The sequence below is a fragment of the Micromys minutus genome, assembly GCF_963924665.1.
Source record: "Micromys minutus genome assembly, chromosome: 4".
In the NCBI taxonomy this organism is placed as follows: Eukaryota; Metazoa; Chordata; class Mammalia; order Rodentia; family Muridae; genus Micromys; species Micromys minutus.
Genome location: NC_137973.1, coordinates 33,618,847 through 33,639,484, shown reverse-complemented (window position 1 = coordinate 33,639,484; position 20,638 = coordinate 33,618,847). Strand labels below are relative to the sequence as shown.

Below are 20,638 nucleotides of genomic sequence, written 5' to 3'. Positions count from 1 at the left end.
GTTGTTGTTGGGTTGACGCTCAGGCTAAGGACTCTAGATCATTCTTCACTCACACCACACAGACTAAAAATATTTTGCATTAATAATTACCTTTCATAATTAAAAATGTACAGCCCTGGGGTTGTTGATATGTGGGTGCAGTTCATTTCTGTCTGAATTCCGCTCCACGCAATTTAATTCTTTCTCCCTGCACAAACATTATCTTAGGAACTTCATCTACAAAATCAGTCGGTGCAAAGTGCTAATGGACCGCAAAAGCATTGTTCAACGACTAATGTACGAAACGAAGAGATGGAGAATGGGGGGGGGAAAGAACTGAGAATTTCAAGGTCCCTAGATTGTGAGCAGATTTGCGTAGGGAAGCCTTTGTTGGGTGTGCGTGGGGTGCAACTGAGGAATCTGAGATCCCATAGACTGTAGACTAGAGGTGTTGGGGAGTCTCTGAACTCTGAACCTCAGTGAATGTATTGTGCAAACCAAGCCCCTTTGTCAGCCCCAGCAGCCTAGAGGTGTCCAGGATGGGGTTAAGTACCAAGAAGTAAACCGCAGCAAGGTCCACTTGGCTGCCCCTCTGAACTCTGGCCACCTACATTCCCCTCACTCCCTGATCTCCTAGTACTTCACCACTGTCATTTCTGTGAGGTGAACTGAGTTAGGATTACTCTCCTTTTCAACCACTGCCCTCAACCACCGCTGGGATTTCAGTCTCCACAACCAATGCCTACTGCGTAGCCACGAGTAATAGGACCCATTCTCTAAGACTTCTTTCTGCCTTGGACACTGACGCGCATTTGAAAAGACACCTTAGCCCTCGTTTTCCAGAGAATGGTCGAAGGTCTTTGGCTAGACCATCCTCTCCAACCAAAGCCAAATTTGATCCTTACCTCCTCCTCTGCTTCATCTTCACACAAGATCACTTACCAAAGAGGTAGCCTCTGAGGAAGGCCATTTTGAAGGCAAACTTCCAAGTCCCACTTAATAATCCTTTCTCTGGTGCCTGGTGCACCCCGGACGCCCCGCTTATGTGTCCGGGTAGTGCGAACCACACAGAGGAATAACAATCCTATGCTCAGGCCTCTATCCCAGGCAGACCCTAGGCAGCTGCTTGGGTTTCCACACACCTTACCCTGGCCATCCGAACCTGGTGCTTAACTGTAGTATTCTTTCCACTGACATCCAACTCATCCCTCTGTATCCGTTTCTTAAACATCAGCGGGAGTCACTTGGTCTCTTTCACCCCATTTCCCTATTAGGCATGGGGTGCGTATGATGTCAGGATTAAAAATCTCGGTTTTGCTCTGAACGAACAAACAATACACTGGAAGATTAATTAATGTGGCCAGTTGGTCTCGGCAAACTCGGCAGTAACTAGAAACAAAGCACTTTGGGGCTGCTGAGGTTTCTGCTTGGGCAGAAGTTTCTCCTGTCTCTTGAGGGTTTGAGCGCGCTCGCGGATACAAACGAAACCGTTAAGAAATTCTCCTTAGCCCGAGTGCGCTTGAGTGTGTGCCTGTCTGTACGTGCCCACCCGCGACTGATGCTACCTCCCTAGGCCGGTGGAACCCGGGGCTGGCCGAAAGGCCTTCGGCCAGCAGGAAAGGGGAAATCCCTCCCCAGAAGGTTTGAATTATTTTGCTCTGCGGGAGACCGGGCCTTGGCCATACTTCGCTGAAGATTCAGGGCGGGAAATGTCCAAACCAGAGACGGGGAAGGAAGCCTCCAGTGGAGCGTCGGAGGGGACGAGCGCAGAGGGCGCTGCCCGCGCTCGAAATATATTTTAAGGCCGCAGTCACAGCAGCTGCTCCGCCAATCCTGGGCGAAAAGTTTCTTCTGTTGGGCTTAGCCACGGGCCAGGGCCTTGATACTCCGGCTAGTGGCCTCTAAGTCCTAGAGACTTCTCCGAAAGACCAAAGTGCGAGAGCCAGGGCCATTGGGAGACTAGGGTAGCAGGAGTCTCTACCGAAGTCCCGCAGGCCTTGAGATTTGGGAGGCCACAAGGCTTCCAGGGAAGCTATTGAAATAGTACTGTGTCCTCTGACCTGTGAGTGGTCTCCAGAGTTGAGGTCTTTCTGGCTAGTCATCCCCCCCACACACCTATCTCGATCTCCTTCTACAGGTTGGCTCCCCAGGCTTCAGGTGCTCAGGCGCCAACGACAGCCAGCTTTGTCCAGACCTGGGAAGAAAATCAGGTCTTGAAAAGGGAAAGTGCCGGCCGGCCGGCAAGCCGAGTCTCTGAATTAAAGTCTGCTTGCTGCTCAACTTTACAATTTGGGCCCTGGCTGTCTGATGGTCTTGTTGGTTTCAGGCTCAGATAGGGCCGGCCGGAAAATAGTTGAATCGGTCAAAGAGAAGATGGTGAGAACCACAAAAGCAGCTACTTTGCCCCAGGGCCCCCAGACAGTTTTGGTTTTATTTTCTATTTATTTTCTTTTTTTGCCACCGACCCACACAGCAACTTCTCCCACCCTAGTAGAAGGCAAATGAGGAAACCTAGAAGGGGAAAGGTACTGCTCCGGGCAGGATAGGTCAGCCACCTAACCAATTCCTCCCTTATATGTCTGTATGTGGGGGTCAGGGAACTACACCAGAGGAGGAAGAAAAGCTACATGACCCCCCCCCCCCATTTCTGCTCACTAACTATGCAGTTGGGTCCAGAATGGGCAGCTTATGAGACCAGGGTTTGGCCTGTCTCCACACCAAGCTTCCCCTCCCCGCTTTTTTCCCTGAAGGATAATTTCTCATTTTAAGTTCAGAGTAGAAGAAAGAAAGTCTTTAAGAGCTCCTACCTGAGGTGCCCATCTGCCCAAAGTCATGATGGGTTACCTAGTGTTCTCAATTTTGAATCCCTTCTTCTGGAAACCTTGCTCATTAATTCATTTCGTTGCTTTCTAGTTCCAGTGTACCCTCTGCCTTTTTTAACAGCCAGTGAGATAATGAAACAGGGCGGCCGGGCTGTGTCGCTTAGCTTTATATTCCAACGAATCTTTGTCAGGCCTAGACTAGGGCTACTAAAAAATTCTGGAGACTGGCTCTCCACATTCTCCTGTCTGGAACTTTCTCTTTCCCAGATCCTCTCTCTCTTCGCTTCCCTCCCTGATGGCTGAGAAAGACAGAAGTAAAGAGCTGCGCACTACATCCATGTTTTCCACCACACACATGTTGGCCCTTTTGAGCAGAAGACACCAGACACACTCCCAGCGACCCAGATTCTCCCCCAGAGAAAGGCATCCTTGACCAGACATCAGTCTTGCTAAGTCGAATAATCTCTCCCTTCCCCACTGTCAGGAAAATAAAATAGCAGAATTTCCCAAAGCGAAACTTGCTGTAAGGCCTGCAAGACATTCCAATGACTGTCCAGATCCTGACCGAAATTCTGACAACACATAAACTTGGGGTGGGAATGGGCTCTGGCAGAAAAGAGAACACACGTTAGCTATCTATCGGTTCCTTCCTGAAGTGCCCACACAGCAGACCAATGGACCAGCCCTTGCTCCCAAAGAAAGTCGTGGATGGATGAAATAAATCTCCTTTTAATTTTCTTTTCATCGACTAATAAAAATAAGTCCCCAGCACTAAACCCAAATTCCATAACGGGCCGCAAGAACACGGAGAATTCATGAAACTCTGTCTCTGCAGGTCTTTGGCTAATCGAGTTATTATTAGCCTCCGGAGCGTGGAAACTGAACCGTCAGTGCTGGAAGAGAAAATGTAAGCGACAGCTGTCTCTCTTTGGGCTTTGGCTCGCTTTCAGGCCAGGATCCCCAAGCTCCCGAGCTTACCGCTGCTCCCATTTCTGTGCGAGCCGCTGCCCGACTCTCCCCCCCAACCCCCAAGTCACGGGACCAGGGGTCTAGTCTTGGATTCTAGATGGTCCGCGGGGACACCTTCTGCGGGTTTTAGAAATCTGGGCCGAAAATACTATTTGCTGAAAATACTCTGGAGACGCTAAAGCAAGCTATGAGTGTTGTGTTTGTGTGCGTGCTTACAGGATTTTGACAACAGCTGTTCCCCCGGGCTGTTTTGCACTGTTGAAATCTTGGCACTTAATACACAATGCGAAGTTTTTTTTTTTCCCCTCCTAGGGTTCTGTTAGAATACACACATTGACATCTGCCTTGAGTTTTAAGTGTTCTTTGCATATTAATTGTGTACAATATGAAGAGGTGAAAAAAATTAGTTGAACCGTGCATCCTCCCAAATACAGAGATATGGGCACAGATTAAAGACCTGGGCCTCAGGAAACAGTGTCTACCATGTCTCCAGTGAGGTAGAAATAGTTATACTCCACCATCTAAAGCTTCGTTGGGAGAGAAACTAAAAGAGAAAACCGGGATCTTTCCCACGGCTGCATTATAGGCTTTGCTAGGCAGCGCTCGGGAGCTCTCAGAAGCAAGTCTCAGATCCATTGGGCTCTTTCTCCAGGGTCTTTAACTGAGCTCTTCCGAACCTAGGGACCCGCAGCCCTTCAGAGTGAGCGCCCCACAGCGCAGCTAGGTCTCGGCCACAAGAGAAGGAAATGCACGCAAGTAGGCCTTGAAATTGGCGATTAAAATGCAAGGCTCGGGCCAGGCCCCCAAATTGGTTCCGGCGAATTTAGGGAGGCTCAAGGCATTTATGCCAAGGAAAAGGAACCCACGTCGGAGCGAGGCAGGGAGTCAGCGGGCAGGGCCTCCCTCCATTCGCCGGGATACCGGTCGGTGTTCCTTCTCCACCCGCCTCCCGTCGTCCGACCCCGACACACTCACCCGGGTGGGGCTCCAGGCCGTGTGTCGCCGGGTCCTCTGTGTCTCCGAGTGGGCCTGTGGGACTCAGCGCCTCCATGGACAGGTCCAGCCCCTTCTCCTCCCAGTCTCGCAGTTTCCGCTTTTTATTTGAGCCGATCAAGGCTTCAACGGAGAAGGCATGTGCTCGGGAGCTCAGGGCGACTGCAGATCTTCTCCTTTCGCTCATTTTAGCCGCCCGCACCCGGGGATCCTCCGCTCCGCGCTACTGAGCTGGCAGCCCCTCGGCCGCACGCTCGGAGCGCCCGCCGACTCGGCCCTGGAGAGGCGGCGGCGCCGCGGCCGGAGCTGGGGCGGCGGCTCTGCGGGTGATCTGCGCCCTCCCTCCGTGTCCTCCCCCGCCCTCGACCGCCGGATCAGGCCGGTGCCCCCAGCTGCCCCAGCCTCTAGGAACGAGCGCGGGGAACGCTGCCCGCCCGCTGCATGAGCGCTGAGTCCCGCTCCCCACCCACCCGGGCAGGCGCTCACAAACTCTGACGACTGAACTTCATCTTTCCTTTTTCTTTTCTTTTCTTTTCTTTCTTTCTTTTCTTTTCTTCTTTTTTTTTTTTAAAATCACTCCCTCTCTCTCCTCCCTCTTCCTTTCTCTCCTCCCTCTTCCCCTTCCCCTCTCGGTCTTCCCGTTCTTCCCTGATCCAAACTTCTGGGAAATTGTTCCCCCCTGAATTCCTCCCTTCTTGAGGAACAGGGGGTAGGCTGTGAGCTCCTGTCCGAGGGGTGAGGGAGAAGGGAGGGGGAGCAGAAAAAGGCAGAGGGGAGGAAAGCCAGCCCCTAACCAATGGCAAGAAAGGAACAGGAGAAAGCCCGAGAGCTCGGGCCAATGAGGAGAAGGGAGAGACTGAGGCTCGGGCCAAGGCTGCCGCTGGCCGTCCCCAGGTTGCTTCTCTGCCAACTTTAACCCCTGGCTTCCCGGCTCCCGACTTGTTTCTCTGGAGAAGGAGGGCAGTCCGGACAGCTCAAAGTCAAAATCTGATCTTTGCCCTTATAGATAGACTCTACAAGTTCAAGTACAAATCCGTACGTTTTTCTTCCAAATTCTCAGGAGCTAATAGACCTGGCTGCCCGTACTCAATTTAGATGCAGATCTGGGAAGTTGGTGCTGTGAGAAAAATGGTAACCTGTCCCCCTCCTCAAAAAAAAAAAAAAAAAAAAAAAAAAATAGGCAGAAGATAATTCTGATCAGGTCATCCATGCCCCCAGGGGGGTTGAGATCGGCCCAAATTTCTCTACACAGATTTTCTTCTCTGTTCCAGATCAATGGTTTTCTAACCGGGTCTGGTTAAGGCAAAACGAAACAAGCAAAATGTCCTGTTGCCATCCGGTCTTATAACTGAACATTTCAAGACTTCACCCTCCTTGTTCTACCTGTTGGAGGGAGGAGACAGGCCCGCTGAGAGACCAGCGTGGGCCGCTTAGTTCGCCGCTGGTTCTGCAAGCTTCCCCGGCTAGACTGGCCCCCCGCACCACACAAATAGTAACTTTTATTTCGCTGCAGACTCTGAGCTGCGCTTCGCCTGTTCCGGGCTCTTAGTCCAAAGAACCCACAGCGGGTGTCCCAGACAAAGCCAGCTAAGACTTCTGGTGGCTGGGAAGAAACTTTTTTACAATTCCTTCACATCCCCTCACCTCCAGAACTTGGCTCTCATCTCTTACTAATTATCTCTCTTTTCTACCACCTCTCCTCACTTTCAAAGCTCTCAGTACAGTTTATTCACCACAGATAACGTAGCAACTTAGAAACCAACGTTCCCCACCATTTTTCTAGCCACCAGCCAACCGGGTTATTTACCCAGACTAGGAATGCCATAAGGCCTCGGAGCACAGACTTATATGGGGGGGGGGGGGGAGAAAAGAAAAGAAAAGAAGAAAAATCTCATATTTCAGTGCAGAGGCCTAAAAGCCTCATTTCCCCATTCCAAAGTCCCTGGTCAAAATAATTCTATCCTGAGGTTAGGAAGCTGGAAAGGGAGAAAAACTTAGCACCAACCGAGAGGCCCAGCAATAAGTCTAGCCAGGCACTAAGCAAGGTCTGAGTAATTAAGTTTAGATGAAGGAGTGCAGAGCCTCTGAGTAGCTCCAGAGAACCAGTTGCTGAGGCAAGAAGGGAAGGAAGGTTGTGCCACCTCTGAAAGGCCACATTTTTAGTTCCTACCATTATCATTGGGAGCTCTCTGCTGCTGGAAGCCACAGCCACAAACTGAATGTTCATTGGCCTTTTGAGAGGAAGGATTGATGTTTGTCTCTTAATTTCCCTCAAATCGGGCTCCAGCCTGGACAAGAGACCCTTCCTTGATGGGTATGTGGCCCTCAGTCCTGGGTTCCAGGGTCTCCCTGGAGTCTTCTATGACTTGAAGGTCCTCGGGCAGCAAGAGTAAGAATTTCCCAGGGGCGTCTGTGGTCGTCCCTGTAGATTCTGGAAATGCATGAGTGTCAAGGTGCCTTTACCAACCAGCATTTCTTGCAGGAACTGTGACTGAGAGTGAACTAAGTTCCTACAAAAGTACTGGAGACAAGACAAATTTGAAGCCCTACAAATCCCTTCCCCAGCGGCTTTGGGCTTCTGGTCTCATAGGGATTCTCAGAACGCTGTGACTCGGAGCCAGCGGTATACCAGGGTGAGTAAGAAAGATACGGGTCACCTTATAGACTTTTTCATTTCTCTCCTCCATCCCAATGTCCTTTTGAAAGCCTCTTTCTTTCTATTCTCTGAAAGGCCTGGTGTGGACTGAGAAATGGATAAGCCATATAGGGCAGACACCCTCTGTGAGCTTACATTAGTCCTACCCTGCCCCTCCCACTACCTTGGGCCAAAGAGGCTTTGAACTGATGCTGGCTCAGCCTTTAGGGTGCTCACCACCATCAGGCCCACTGTGTTTGATCCCTGCAACACACAGCACAAAAGAAGAGTACGGATTTCTCCAGAGTTCTCCTCTGGCCTCCACATGTATGCCACTGCATGTGGATATATGAGTCCAAGTGTGCATGAGTACTTCTGTATACACACACACACACACACACACACACACACATGTAAGGGAGAGAACCCACATAAATATAATTAAGAACGTTTACCGGGCTCTTTTAATCATGTACCAATCCAAGCACTGGTCCAACAGCATGAGCCCACCCATGTGGCTAGCCAGAGACAAAATGTCCCAGAGAGAAAGAGGCAGCAACAGTGCCTTCAACGGAAGCATCTACACCCCTTCATCTACACCCCTTCATCTACACCCCTTCGAGAGCTTATGTCCAGCAGAGTCCTCTACTCGCCGTCACTGCTTGTCTTCTTCAAGTTGCAGCCATTCTGTCCCCTATTCACACGTACTCTAGAGTCACAAATTAAGCCACAAAAACCAACCCTGTTAAGGTGAAGACAAGACAAGCAGATTTGGAAGCAATGAGAAAATTGAAGTTTCCTCCAAGTGGGAGGGGCGATGACTGTGCCCCCCAATAGGAGTTAACCTAAGCCACCCCTTTATGGGTATGCACTCCTTAGTGTATACATTTATGTGGTGGGATAGGTGCGGGGATAATTAAACAATATGGTTTGGTATATTTGGCTTGGGTACACAGGACACAGCTGAAGGACTGGACAGGGGATTGTGGGTTAACTGAAATATAGGCATGGCTGTGTGCATGGTTTTTTCCTACTACTGATTACTCAGAGGGCCTCATAAATTACTGTTACCTTTGTTTCTTTCTCCTTTAGCTTGGAGGGTGTAGAGTGGGGCTCCCAGCTTGATACTCATGTCTAGGGTTTCCCAGCTACAGGCTCCACCTTGTGACCTGAGATGATTCTACAGGCCTGAAACTGACAGACAAAAACCGAGCCTCAGGAACTAGCCCAGCTCCTGCTTCAGTGCAAGATGGAAGATGTGTTAACGCTCTGGAAAGCCAGAGAAGATTCCCCAGGAGTCGCTGAACACCAGCAGGGACTTATGTCTAGGCACAGCCTGGACAGGGGCACATGGGGAAGAAAGGGGTAACACAAAGACTGTCCTCCTCAAACTGGCCCTGCCCAGTCAGCAAACTTTCAAAGGTGAAAACAGAGTTCCTAGCATCAGGACAAGAATAAAGAAAAATCGGACATCTCAGGAATGGAGCCCCCACTTACATTCTCAAGCACATTTCTCTCCCTCCAGCTCCAGCACACTAAATACCACCTTAAATCTCTCTCTGCTAATGCCTCCGTGCGGAGGTGACCCACCAGCCGGCTTTGATTTCAGAGCATTTTGAGTAAGTAATTGAAAACAAAGTTAGGAATAACTGGCCAGCAGGACGAGTTAGATTGCTCCTAAACACGTGGGAAGGACACTCTGTGCGGGCAAGGGGATTGTAATGAACTTGGCCATCAGGGGAGGTGTAAAATATTATGAGGCGACTATGGGGTGGGAAAACATCATGGAGACTCCAAGTTGAGGTGTGCGCCTGTTGATCAGGCCTACTTCGGACCCCAAACTGTGTGACCTTAGGCAAGTCGATTAACAGGCGAGGACCTCAGTTTCCCTTCTCCATACTGCGGCGACCTAAGCGATTTGCAGCTAAGAATAAGCAAGCTATTTTGGGGGTGGGGGTGAGCAGTAGGCCGGCAGACCTAAGGTTTGATTCTGGTTGCTATCAAATCTTCTGGGAAGCTGGAGTCATTGCTTAACCTCTTTCACTTCTGCTTTCAGACAGGCTTTCCAAAGTAAAAGAAGCTCGGGACTGGACGGAGTGCGTGGCCTGGAGCCCTAAGCTGAAGTGGGGGGAAAAGAATAGTAAATTAGGACAAGTCCTGCCCAAAACAGCACGGGCTTTCTTTTCTCCCGTAGTGTGCACCTACAGTCGCCTGGGCTGGCTTTGGTCCCCGACAGCTGAGACTCTGCCGCGAGTCCTTGGCTATCCAGTGCTCCCTCCCTGCCCCGCCCCCGGCCCAACACACAGAGATTTTTAAAAATAAAAGTCAGTGGGAGCAAAAGGTCTTTAATGATGTTTTTTTGTTTTCGTGAAATAAAAATCGTCTATTTTTATTTTAACTCAGCAGCGTGCCCACCTCTCGGTCCTTCCAGATGTTTGCAATAAAATCGCAGGTTTTGCCTTTGGGACTTGAAATAAAATTTAACGGCCTTCACCCCGTAATTATTCTCTTAGCTCGCCCTTCATAAATTTATCTGCTTTCTATCGGCGTTGGGGCAAGAGGCGAGCGAAGGGGGGAAAGCCCCGATTTTATATTTGTGACTATAAAAAAGCGCCACCCGGTTTCCTCGCCTTCGGCCGCCGCCGCAGTGTGGCCGGGCAGGCCGGGCAGGCGGGCCGCAACATTGAACTATTGTTTCTCTCAACTTGGGTCTGCTCTGGAGCTCGGCCCCTCCACAAAGGGGTCCTTGTGTGGCCCTGCCCGCTGCGGCCGCGCCCAGGAGGCGAGGAAACTCAGTTCCCTCAGGCTCAGCTCCTCTTTCCCTCCAGGATTGGAGCCACCCAGCCGCGGGGTTTACCCTTGGCCTCCCCTTCGCAGGAAGCGGAACTTCCATCCTGAGCAAATCCCTTCAGTGAAAGGGAGGAACCTGCCTGAGGGTCCCCAGGCAAGCTAACTTAACTTTCTGCGGGTTCTCACAGCTAGCGTCACCGTCACCGTAGAGGGGAGCACTGAGGCCTCAGATTTGTGGCAGTGTACGCGAAGCTGGCAACTATCTTGCCTCACAAAACATATGTTTGCACGTATATAGTCACCCTTTCTAGACTTAAACATAGATGGTACTTTGCTAGGCTACACAGCATCACACACAGGGGTGCTGCAAAACATCCTGACCTCACACTTCTTTCCCGAATTCCAGAGGTCATTTTGCCTCTGGCATCTCTTTACCCAAACCTCAGCCAAGGCTCTCCCTGATCTAAAACCTTTTGACCCCTTCTCCTACATGGGACACTATCATGTCCTACATGGTTCATATGGAAGGTGACAAACGGAAGAAATGAGCATTCTGCTTGTGAGAGTCACCAATTGCCTAGGGAAGGCTGTAGCTATACCAAGGACCAGCTGAGAACAGCAAAGCTTTGCTCGCCTTCAATCACGTGGGGTGGGTTCTCACTTGAGCCAGCAGGCCTGGGGCCAGAAAAGGCAAATCCAGGAGCCAGACGCATCTGAGGCAGAAATTTCTTTGGAGGGAGGGTGGTCTTTCTGGTCCCAGTTCACTTCCTAACGGTACCTTTATCTTCACCTCCTCACTGGTCATTTTGCAGGTGCTTAAAGAGTTCCTTTTAGGTCCTTCCCTCCTGCCCTCCCTCCTTCCTATTCTTTCTTTCTTTCTTTCTTTCTTTCTTTCTTTCTTTCTTCCTTCCTTCCTTCCTTCCTTCCTTTCTTCCTTCCTTCCTTCCTTCCTTCCTTTCTTTTTCTCTCTTTTCCTTTCTATCTTTCTTTTTTCATTTATATGAAGGAGGCGAAACATCTAAAGATTTATTAAATGAAAAGATAAACAAGTGTCAGGCTCTGCTGACTGCGGTGGCACAGGTTTTTAACCCCGGCACTTGGGAGGCAGAGGCAGGCAGATCACTGTGAGTTCAAGGACAGCCTGATCAACAAATCCAGTCCAGGACAGCCAGGGTTATTACACAGAGAAACCCTTTCTCAAAACAGAAGGAGAAGGAGGAGCAGGAAGAAGAGGAGGAAGAGGAAAAAGAAGAGGAGGAAGAGGAAAAAGAAGAGGAGGAAGAGGAAAAAGAAGAGGAGGAAGAGGAGGAGAAAAGGAGGAGGAAGATGAGGAGGAGGAAGTGGTGCCAGTCTCTGGATTCTTGCTCTGTAGAAAATTTGAGACATAATGAAGGTTTCTTGGGTGAAAATGAAATTGTCAGATATGAAGCAGTCCGGGGAGGGAGGCACAACTTGGGCATCTAATATTAAACCCATTGGAGCTCAAAGATGAGCAGCTGAACGTGAACACACACGTTGAGGCATTAACATGCAGATGTATTGGTGGACATGCACCCCACACTCCTCGCCAGAACTGCTTAGACTTTGTCATCAACAAAACAACCACCTAGAGGCAAAATGTTCTCCATGGAATTATGAGAGTCTACCCCACCCACAAAAGCTGGCTGGTGGACTCCTTTTGTGAGAACTTTCTGTCTTCCCCTGCCATCAGAGAATGACCTATTATTATTCAAGAGTGGATAAGAATTCTCCACAGTGGACAACTGTGCAGCTGCTGGAGAGGGGTTAGATCATCTTGCCTGTCAAGGTCAGTGAAGCCGGCATGGCTGGAGCTCTGCTTATATTGGAGGTGCAGGAGCTAGTTACTGTATAAGCTAAGTCACAGGGGTTCTGATTTTGTCTCAAATTCATGATCTGCTTTATGGCCTCAAAACCAAATCAAAGAAGGTGTGAAGGAATTCTATGCACAGCATCCCTGGTAATGCACACACTGGGTAGATTACTAGTGCGAAAAATCTGGTTGTCCATCCAGAAAAAAGCAAAGAGCCTTTAAAGTGGCTGGAACTTACTTTTATAATCCGATCAGCCTTTCAGAGTAGGCACACATATGTGGGTGTCTGCGGAGAGGCACCAAGGAGAGGGCCTGCTGCTGAGGAAAGGATGGGCTAAAACCATCCCTCCACTGAGAGCCTTTGCTTTCTAGCCCACAGCCAAATACCCAAGGCCTCCAGGAGTGAGGAAGGTTGTCTGTCCCTAATCAGGTACATTTGCTCAGTTCACATTCTTCCCAAGGTCTTCCTATGGACAACTGACTGGTTCAGACAGGTGAAGACGTCCAAATGGAACATGAATCCCTGTTCCTTACTCTCAATGGTGTCTGCCATATCAATAGATTAGGGAGATTGATGACTCTTTGAAGCAAGGGTTGGTGGCACTGGTGTGGGCCAGAACCAAATTGCTGTCAGTCATTAGTACTGCTCACTATTGGAAAGTCCGGACCTAACCCAGATGACAACCAAAAAAGGCAATGCTAAGCACAGACCACAGGGGCTTCCAGGACAGAAGGATGAGAAGTGTGTATTTCCACAGCTTTCTTCTCTTTCCACCCATCTCATCTCTATCTCTTCTTTCTGGTCTGCACCACTTGTAAAGAACTAATGTTTGTTGAGCCTTTTGGATCCTGTGCTAAGTGCTTAACATGGACCAACTCACTCCACCCACTTTAACATCTATGAGCCAAGAACTGGTATTACCAGCCACATTTTACACACAGGGAAACTGTGAGGTAAAGAGGAGTTATGTAACTTGGCAAGGATCTTACAGCTTTTAGTGCAGGTAATCTCACTCCAGAGCCAAAATTCTTAACCCCATATACCCCTAGCCTCTCTTCCTGTATGTATACTGAAGCAGCTTGCATACCTAGGTTCCTCCTGGCTTCAAGGATCCCAAGCAAAGAGGCTGGAAATGGGGAGGCACCGATGGAACTGTCTTATACGGAAAAAAGAATGCCTGCCCAGTTATAAATACACATTGGAGCCCTTTCCAGTTTCAGCATTCAGGAATCGATTTGAACACGGAGCAAAGAGGTGAGAGCTCACTAGCATCTTTTCCCAATGGGAGGTGCAGCCAGGTGCTAGCTAGCTTGAGTATGTATCATTGTGCAGGTATCAGAGGTTGCTAGCAGGAAGGTAATCCAAAGCACCCCTTCTCAGGCCGGGCTATTCAAGTGAGGTCATGCTGAAAAGCTTGCTTTTGGCTTCTTGGGCTCCAAGAAACTCAGTAACTAGGGCCTGGGCTTGAGCAAACTTTCATTCTTGTAGCAGTAACTCTTTAATGACCCAACCTCAAAGCCATCTATCTATTCTCTGCCTTCCACCCATCCAACCCCACTAGTTAGCAACTTTGGGGAATTCTATATACACTCACAGCTGAGGCACATGATTAGAAAGCAACAGTAACTCTTCCCATGGTCTACCTCAGCCTGAAGAATATGTCTATCTCAGAAGTGTGTACTCAATACCCAGCAGATTAGCTATGCTGCCAGAGAGGGCTATTTCTTGAAGACAGATTTGCTCATCAAGCTTGGGAGAGGGGCTATGCTTTGTAACTCTTTGTTCTCCAGAGAGCTGCTACTGACCTGGAGGAACCTTCAATGCTACCATTGTTTCTCCCTTGTGCCCTGATCCTGGCCCCCATACACACATATAGGGTTGAACTGGAAAATTATGGTACATATACCATGAAAACCATGCCTACAACCTAGATCGTCTTAAAATTCAAATGAAGAACAAGTCTTCTGGCTCTTCTAAGTATCAGTCATTTATATTTGAGTATCCAAAGCCTCAGAAATCAGATTTGGTATCAAAGGGAAGACCAAGGGGGGGGGGGAGGGGGGAGGGACAGAGGTTTGATTGCCCAAGGGACTCTGGTAAAGTCAGCTCATCCTAAGTAACCCATCCTTGAGGGCAGGAGCAGCCTGGAGGATGCTGCAGTCTCTCCCTGGTCTCTGAGCTGTGATACTTCAGTAGTAGATCATTTAGCTACATTCATGTCTAGTAGATCATTTAGCTACATTCATGTCTTTATCTGTTCCAAAGCCTACTTTTCCCTCTACCTCTAGCCTCCAGCAAGGGTGGGGAAATCAGTGAGTGAAATGAATCTAGTTCCTGGGACAGCCTGGGCTCTGTGACAACCAGCTTTGCCGGTGGGATCCAGAGTAGAGAAACGGGGGACTGGATGTAAGAGGAGTGCCCCATTCCCCACTCTCCCATTTTAGTTTTCCTGGTAGAATGTTGGCAACCTCACTTGTTGGGACATATTTTTCCCCCTCCTCTTGATTTGCAAATCCCATTTCACTGGAGAATCAGCTTTGTTTAATGTGATTAAAACATCACCTCTTATGATGTCTGTTCCTGATGGGAGGTCTCCTCACCTCTGCACCTTACTGCCTGGGATTTCTGTTTGCCCCCTTCCATCAAACGTGCCTGCATTTGAATGTATCACTGAAGCATGACAAGCCCAATTCCCACATACTCCTGGGACAGGAAAAAATGTGTCCCGGGAGGATGCCCCTGGGCTCCAGATGACACTTAAACCCTCAGCTTTGCTTTGCTGACTGTCCCCGCGTCCTCTGTAAGTTTTGTCTGGGTATAATGGTTTGAGTAAGCAGGATCATTAGTAACCTCCTCAAAGGCCACCCAAAGAAGGTAGCTTTGGGCTTTTAGGACTGAAGAAGGCTTGAGGAAAGTTAAAAGCTAGAGGAACATTAAAGGGACATGAGAACTTAATAGGAGAATACAAGGAAAAGGAGAAAGAAAAGGTGACAAAGTAAAAAAAAAAAAAAAAAAAAAAAAAAAAGATAAACCTGTTAGGGCTACAAGCCCAGCTCCACATAAAATACATATTTTCAATCTCCACCTATTTTTCCCCAAGAAGCTTCACACAATACAAATTTAGTGTGAATCTGTGAATCGGTCCAAAGAGTGTAGGAATCCTGAAGGAGTCTTCGTGAAAAGCACCAAATGTCAGAATGTCAACTATAGCAAAGCAGACCCGAAGCCTGATTGAAGGTGTACCACGGGTCGCTCCTAAGGCTGAAAGACTGCTGTTCCCGTGAGTCAACTGAAGGACCGGTAGGGTGGACCTCTTGCTCTTCTTCCCCAAGCACTGATGTACTGCATCCACGGAAAGACACAGCTACGGTGGGGGGCTGGGGCACGGAGGAGAAAAAGACTGAAGGACCGGAGGGTTCCTGGGAAATGGGAGCCAAGAAGCCAACCCTGGCAGCTGGTGAGTTTTGCCATTTTGGCCTTGTAGGAAAGGGAGAGACTGAGCTGCCTTGGTGAGAGGTGTTGGAGGGAAGCCAGGGTTGTTTGTTTTCTATGTCTGCCCCTCCCTATCTTTAATCCAATTTGGGGTTGGTAAACAAAGTGTAGAGAAACAAAGTGTAGAGAACGCTTTCACATCAGCTAACTTTTGGCAGCAATGGAATTGGATGAGAACTGGCTGACAGAGGCCGTCGTAACCCCTTGCCCTAGCTCTCCCCTCTGAGAAAAGTGCTTTTAATTCTGGGCGGCTCCTCAGTTTCTAATTCACCTCAGGAACTGGAGCCCCCGGCGGTGGTATTAGCCCTTCCTCAAGGTCCGCGCCCCAACTCACCCCCACACCTTCTCCAAATTTCACCGTCAAAGACAAATAAAGCCTGGGGGTGAATCACACCAACTGGTCCTCCTAAAGAGGAGACTGAAAAACCACTGGCAAGGAGAAATGAGAGCCAGGAAAACCCGGGTCAACACAGCAGCTTGGTGCCTGGGCCTGAAAGCTGTCCTCAGCCCTGCACCCGCGGGATTGCATTATTTTTTTCTAGTCCAATCTTTTTTTTTTTTAACAGAAAAAAAAATTAAAAATATATAAACTGCTGCTTTGAGGGGTCAACGTGTCTGTTTCTAGTACAGAAGCGAGAGTGGAGGGGGCATGGGGGGGATGAGGTGGTCACGATTGCCCAACTTCAAAGTATTCTGTACATAGAGTTTGAGCTACGGTATCTAAATTCTCTTTCTTTCTAACTTCGTGGGCTGCGCAGCAGAGTAGCTATTCACCGCGCCGGTTCTGGACACAGGAAGAAAAAAAAACCATCTCTCCAACTCACTTGGCTTTAGCCTCTAGGCTCAGAGCCCCCCCCCCGGGGGGGGGCCTGCACTTTCCCGGAGGCTGAGGGCGCAGGGGGCGTGGTGTGGCAGAGGAAGAGGGGTGGTGGATCTCAGACTGTGGAATTAACTAAATATACAAATAAATATTCGACCCCCCACCCCTTCCCCCCCAGGTCACCACGCCCCGGGCAGATTTAGTTGTTGGAGATCCCCCGTCAGCTTCCCGAGGTACAGCCGCTTGGCCCAAGGGCTGGGGAGAAACAGGTTAGGATTCGAGCGATTCGGACCACCCGGGTCAATTCCCGGCTGAGGTTGACTGGAGTCTCGCTGGTTGTTTTGCTTCTGTGTGACCAGACAGTTTGAGGTACTGACTACGCAGGACTGGTGGGTGAGGCCAGACTTTTCTGGGACCCCAGGACACTTTCTTCCATCCCCCCAATCCGCACGCCACGGACAGGACTAGGCAAGGTGGCAGGGTTGCCTGCACTGTGTGGGGAGCTCAGCTACTTCTCAAGACAATCAAGTTTGGGCGACAGAATAAGCTGACCGCAACTCAAGCTGCGGACCCGGGAGAAGTTGCTCACCTCTAGGTTTTCTTATGGGAAATTATCTGGGAGCCCGGGACAAAAGGCACAGAGGAGGGCTCTTTCTCGCACACGCTTTCGGCAAGACGCGCCGGCCAACACTGCTACATCCCCAAACTCCTAGCAACTTTTGGGACCAAGCCGCAAAGCTAGCCCTTGTTTCTGTTAGAGCGCTGCGTCCTTTCCCAGAGCGATCTCAGCCCCCGTGAGATTGACCTGAATGGCTCCAGGACGGGCCGCTTCTGATGTTTTAAATTTCAGAGTTTTGTTTTGTTGGTTCACCCCTCCCTCCACCTCCTACTAAAATAGGGTAGATTAATTGAAAGTGCTCCTTATCTTAGTCCCCCAAATCCCACAACCCCCCTCAACCGCCCACTAGATCTTTCCTTAGACCAGAGAGATTTGTCATCTCTTTGGGTGGGAAGAAACAATATGCTATTATTCTCAATAAGAAAAAAAAAACAAACGAAGTCTCTACAATTTTGTTGACTGGTCCTAAGATTCTGATCTACAAAGTTTGGACTGTCACCCGGGTCACCTAAATATTCTTGCCTTCCTACTCCAGTGGTGAATCCACCAGCCGATGTAATCCCCGTCTCCCGCCCGTCACTGGAGGTCATCGACCTCTGGCAGCCCAGCAGCTGGGCGCTGGCGGGTGGACACCACCCTTACCATGCCGGGCATCTCACCTCAGCCAGGCAGGTGCAGAGGTGGTGGGCCAGGCAGCCGCTGGTCCTCCGGCCGGGCCGAGGGGCAGGAGTAAGCTGGGTGCCTGCCTTCTTCTGCTGCCCGGTGGCTGAGGGGTGTGGGGGACGGGGCCGGAGAAACCGCCGTCAGCGGGTCCCGGCCCCGCCTCCTGAACATCAAGTCCAGGAAAACTCGGGAACTTTCCATTGTCTTTGGAGCTTCACAAAACAAATTGTCCCCACAGATAGAGGGCTGGCTGCTGCGAAGAGATGGAGGAAGCAAGCCTTTTTGCTCAGTACTGTGAGGATTGGGATTGGAAGCCCTCTGATATTCTCGCACACCGAGTGAGGCAGAAGCGCAGTCTCAGTACCTACTGACCCAAGGTCAGGAAATTGGATCCACGTCAAGGACTCAGGAAGAAGGATGAGGATGTCTGGACTGGGGTTGGGGGACCAAAAGGTGCAAAGGTCTTAGGCTGCGGCAGGGTCCCTAAGCTAAGGTGTCTGCCAGGGAATACCCAGGTTTCCCAGCTAGGTTTTAATTGTCACTGATGTTCAGTCCTAAACCAGCTACCACCATCTTAGACCACTTCTGGGTATGCACAACACATACAGAGTCTTTAAATCTCCTGCATCCCCTGCGGCTTAGGGCAGCACTTCCTACAATTCCTCATCCTCAACCCACTTAGAGGTATGGGGACTCGAGGAATCTGTTCTCCTACACCTTGGGAGGGACACCCAGCCACCTTCCTTCTGTAGTGAGAGTGAAGGCCAGATTCTCTAGGGCCACAGCGTCAGGGCTAACCTCACACACGTCTCCCCCTGACTGGAAGCACATTCCTCAGTTATAAACTGGAATGGGCAAGGCAGTTCATTGGTTTCCAGAACCTGTCAACGGTGGCCCCGAGTGTCACTGAGACTGTATGGCCTGTGTACAGTTCTACCTTTGAGCCCTGCCACCTGCGCACTGCACAGACACAGACCCCTTTCCTGTTTGCCGGTTCTGTTCCATGATTAACGACCCCAGATAGAGTAAGGAATTCGACTTCTCAAGCTCAGCATTTTCAATTTCTTAATTTGTCCCCAGGTAACCGTTAGCAATCGGGGGTGCAGGGTGGGGGCGGAGCCGTAGATCACATCGGGCCAGTCAGGCAGAGTGAGCAGCTGATTCAACACTGTAGAGTTGGGATTTGGTTTCCCTTTTTAAAAGGCTGTTGTGAAAAGTAGCCCCCGAAGTACATGGAGAAGGAGGCAGGCTGTAGCCTGCGGAGTCCCTGCCCCTGTACTAGAGCTTTGGGTTGTCGCCTCTCTCCTTCAGTACAAATAGCAAAACAGGAGCAAGTCCTGATGCTCCTCTGGGCCTCGGTCTCTGATATATAAGGCGGCGGGACAGGTGTCGGAGGAAGCACGGAGGCAGAGATTTCCAGCTCCTGGACTCACTGGGAGAGTCTCTCTGGATGGAGCATGTCTCCAGAGCCGCTTCTGGAATAGTGTCCAAGTGAGCTTCAAGGCTTGACCTTGACGTGACTGGTAATCGTTTGGGGTGAGAAATGAGAGGCTACTTCACTCTTTTGACTCCCCTTTCCCCAACTGGGTCCTGACCACTACTCCTTCTCATTGGATGGAGATAAATAGTCCTTTGTAAGTTCCAGGGTCATGGAGTCTGGAGCATTCTAGACTGATCCACTGGCTAAAACCTTTCCCTTGGCACTTCTGGCTTCAAAAATCCCCAATCCCCCTTTCTGGGTCCTGGCTCCATACAGAAGGCTTCCATCCAGAGTCACTGGATTTCCCAAATGCTAGGGAGGCAGGATGCTAGGGAAGGGAGGACAGAGGAGAGAGGAAAGGCTGTCTTCCTAGACACAGTAAAGAGCAGACCTTGCCTTGTTTCTTCCTTCCCATTGCTCCTTCCAGAAAGTCTAGGAGAGAAGGGAAGACCTTCTTTGGTACCCCTAGGATTGCAGCAGGCCTGGCAGAGGACCAGAGGATAATCTTTCACCTTTCTGGAGGGTAGTGGTGGGTGGTGCAGGAATAATGCTCCCCCCATCACTTTCCTGAGAACTTCAACCACGGGCAAAGCTGCCTGGAGTCTGGAGGTCAGGGACGAATAGAGTCAATCTGCTCATCTGTAGGGTGGCAAAGCCCAGGCAGAGTATCTCCTACAGAGCTGTGGGTATTAGAATATGGGTGAGTGTGCACAGGATGAAATCAGATGAAGAGCCTTTGTAGTGAGTGAGTGAGACCTAGGAGGGACATGGGAATGCCCTAAGTCATTTGCTATTTCTGGCCAGTTGACAGGTTTTGGTAGGGGTCTAGTGACTTCAAAGTGGCTACAGAGACCCAAGTTCCTTGCTGGGGCATAGAAGAATAAAGAGAAAAATAGTTTAGGAACTGTAACAAACTGTGCATCTCTCTCTCTCTCTCTCTCTCTCTCTCTCTCTCTCTCTCTCTCTCACACACACACACACACACACACACACACGCACACACTTCAAAAGCTTAGTCTATAAAAGTGTTTTAATCAGCATAAATGTGTTTCTATTGAATAGAATAACTTCTTTTATTCAATCTATTACTAGAAGGGCACCTAGCTACATTCTCCCTTACATACTTTCAGTGTGTGGAGCAGAGTGAGCGAGAGAGCACATTGCAAGCTGGCCTCTTGTGGGATTTTAAGACTCACAGCTCCAACTATCAGAATTATAGGGCTTGGATTTGAGGATGTTCACACTTCGGATCATTATGAAAAATAGCAAGAAGACTGTTGACACCCTAGGAGTTCATGGTTTTCCTCCCGTGTTGTGGAAATAGAAAAGAAACAGTCTTGTGGTCCCACCGGTTAGGTTAATGCTGAGGAGCCATTTAAATCGATCTAAAAGAAAGCCTTTTGTTCATTCCTCAAGGCCAGCCTCCCAGGAGTGTTCAAAAGGAGTTTGGAAATAATAAATCCTGAAATCAATGCTTTCCTTTTTCTTTCTTAGTACATATTACAGAGAGAAGGAAAGATCGACTCAGGACAATTCCTACAAGC

General features: G+C 49.7%; 1 protein-coding gene across 1 annotated transcript in view; it reads right to left on the bottom strand.

Annotated features, from left to right (window-relative positions):
* The window catches only part of TBX15 (T-box transcription factor 15), a 105,165-nt gene extending 99,677 nt beyond the window's left edge, over positions 1-5,488 (bottom strand). Inside the window, exon 1 of the mRNA XM_080915764.1 lies at positions 4,746-5,488. Within this exon, the coding sequence (XP_080771890.1) occupies positions 4,746-4,950 (205 nt within the window). The 5' untranslated portion in view covers positions 4,951-5,488. The remainder of the gene's footprint in view (positions 1-4,745) is intronic.
* Positions 5,489-20,638: the final 15,150 nt, after the last annotated feature.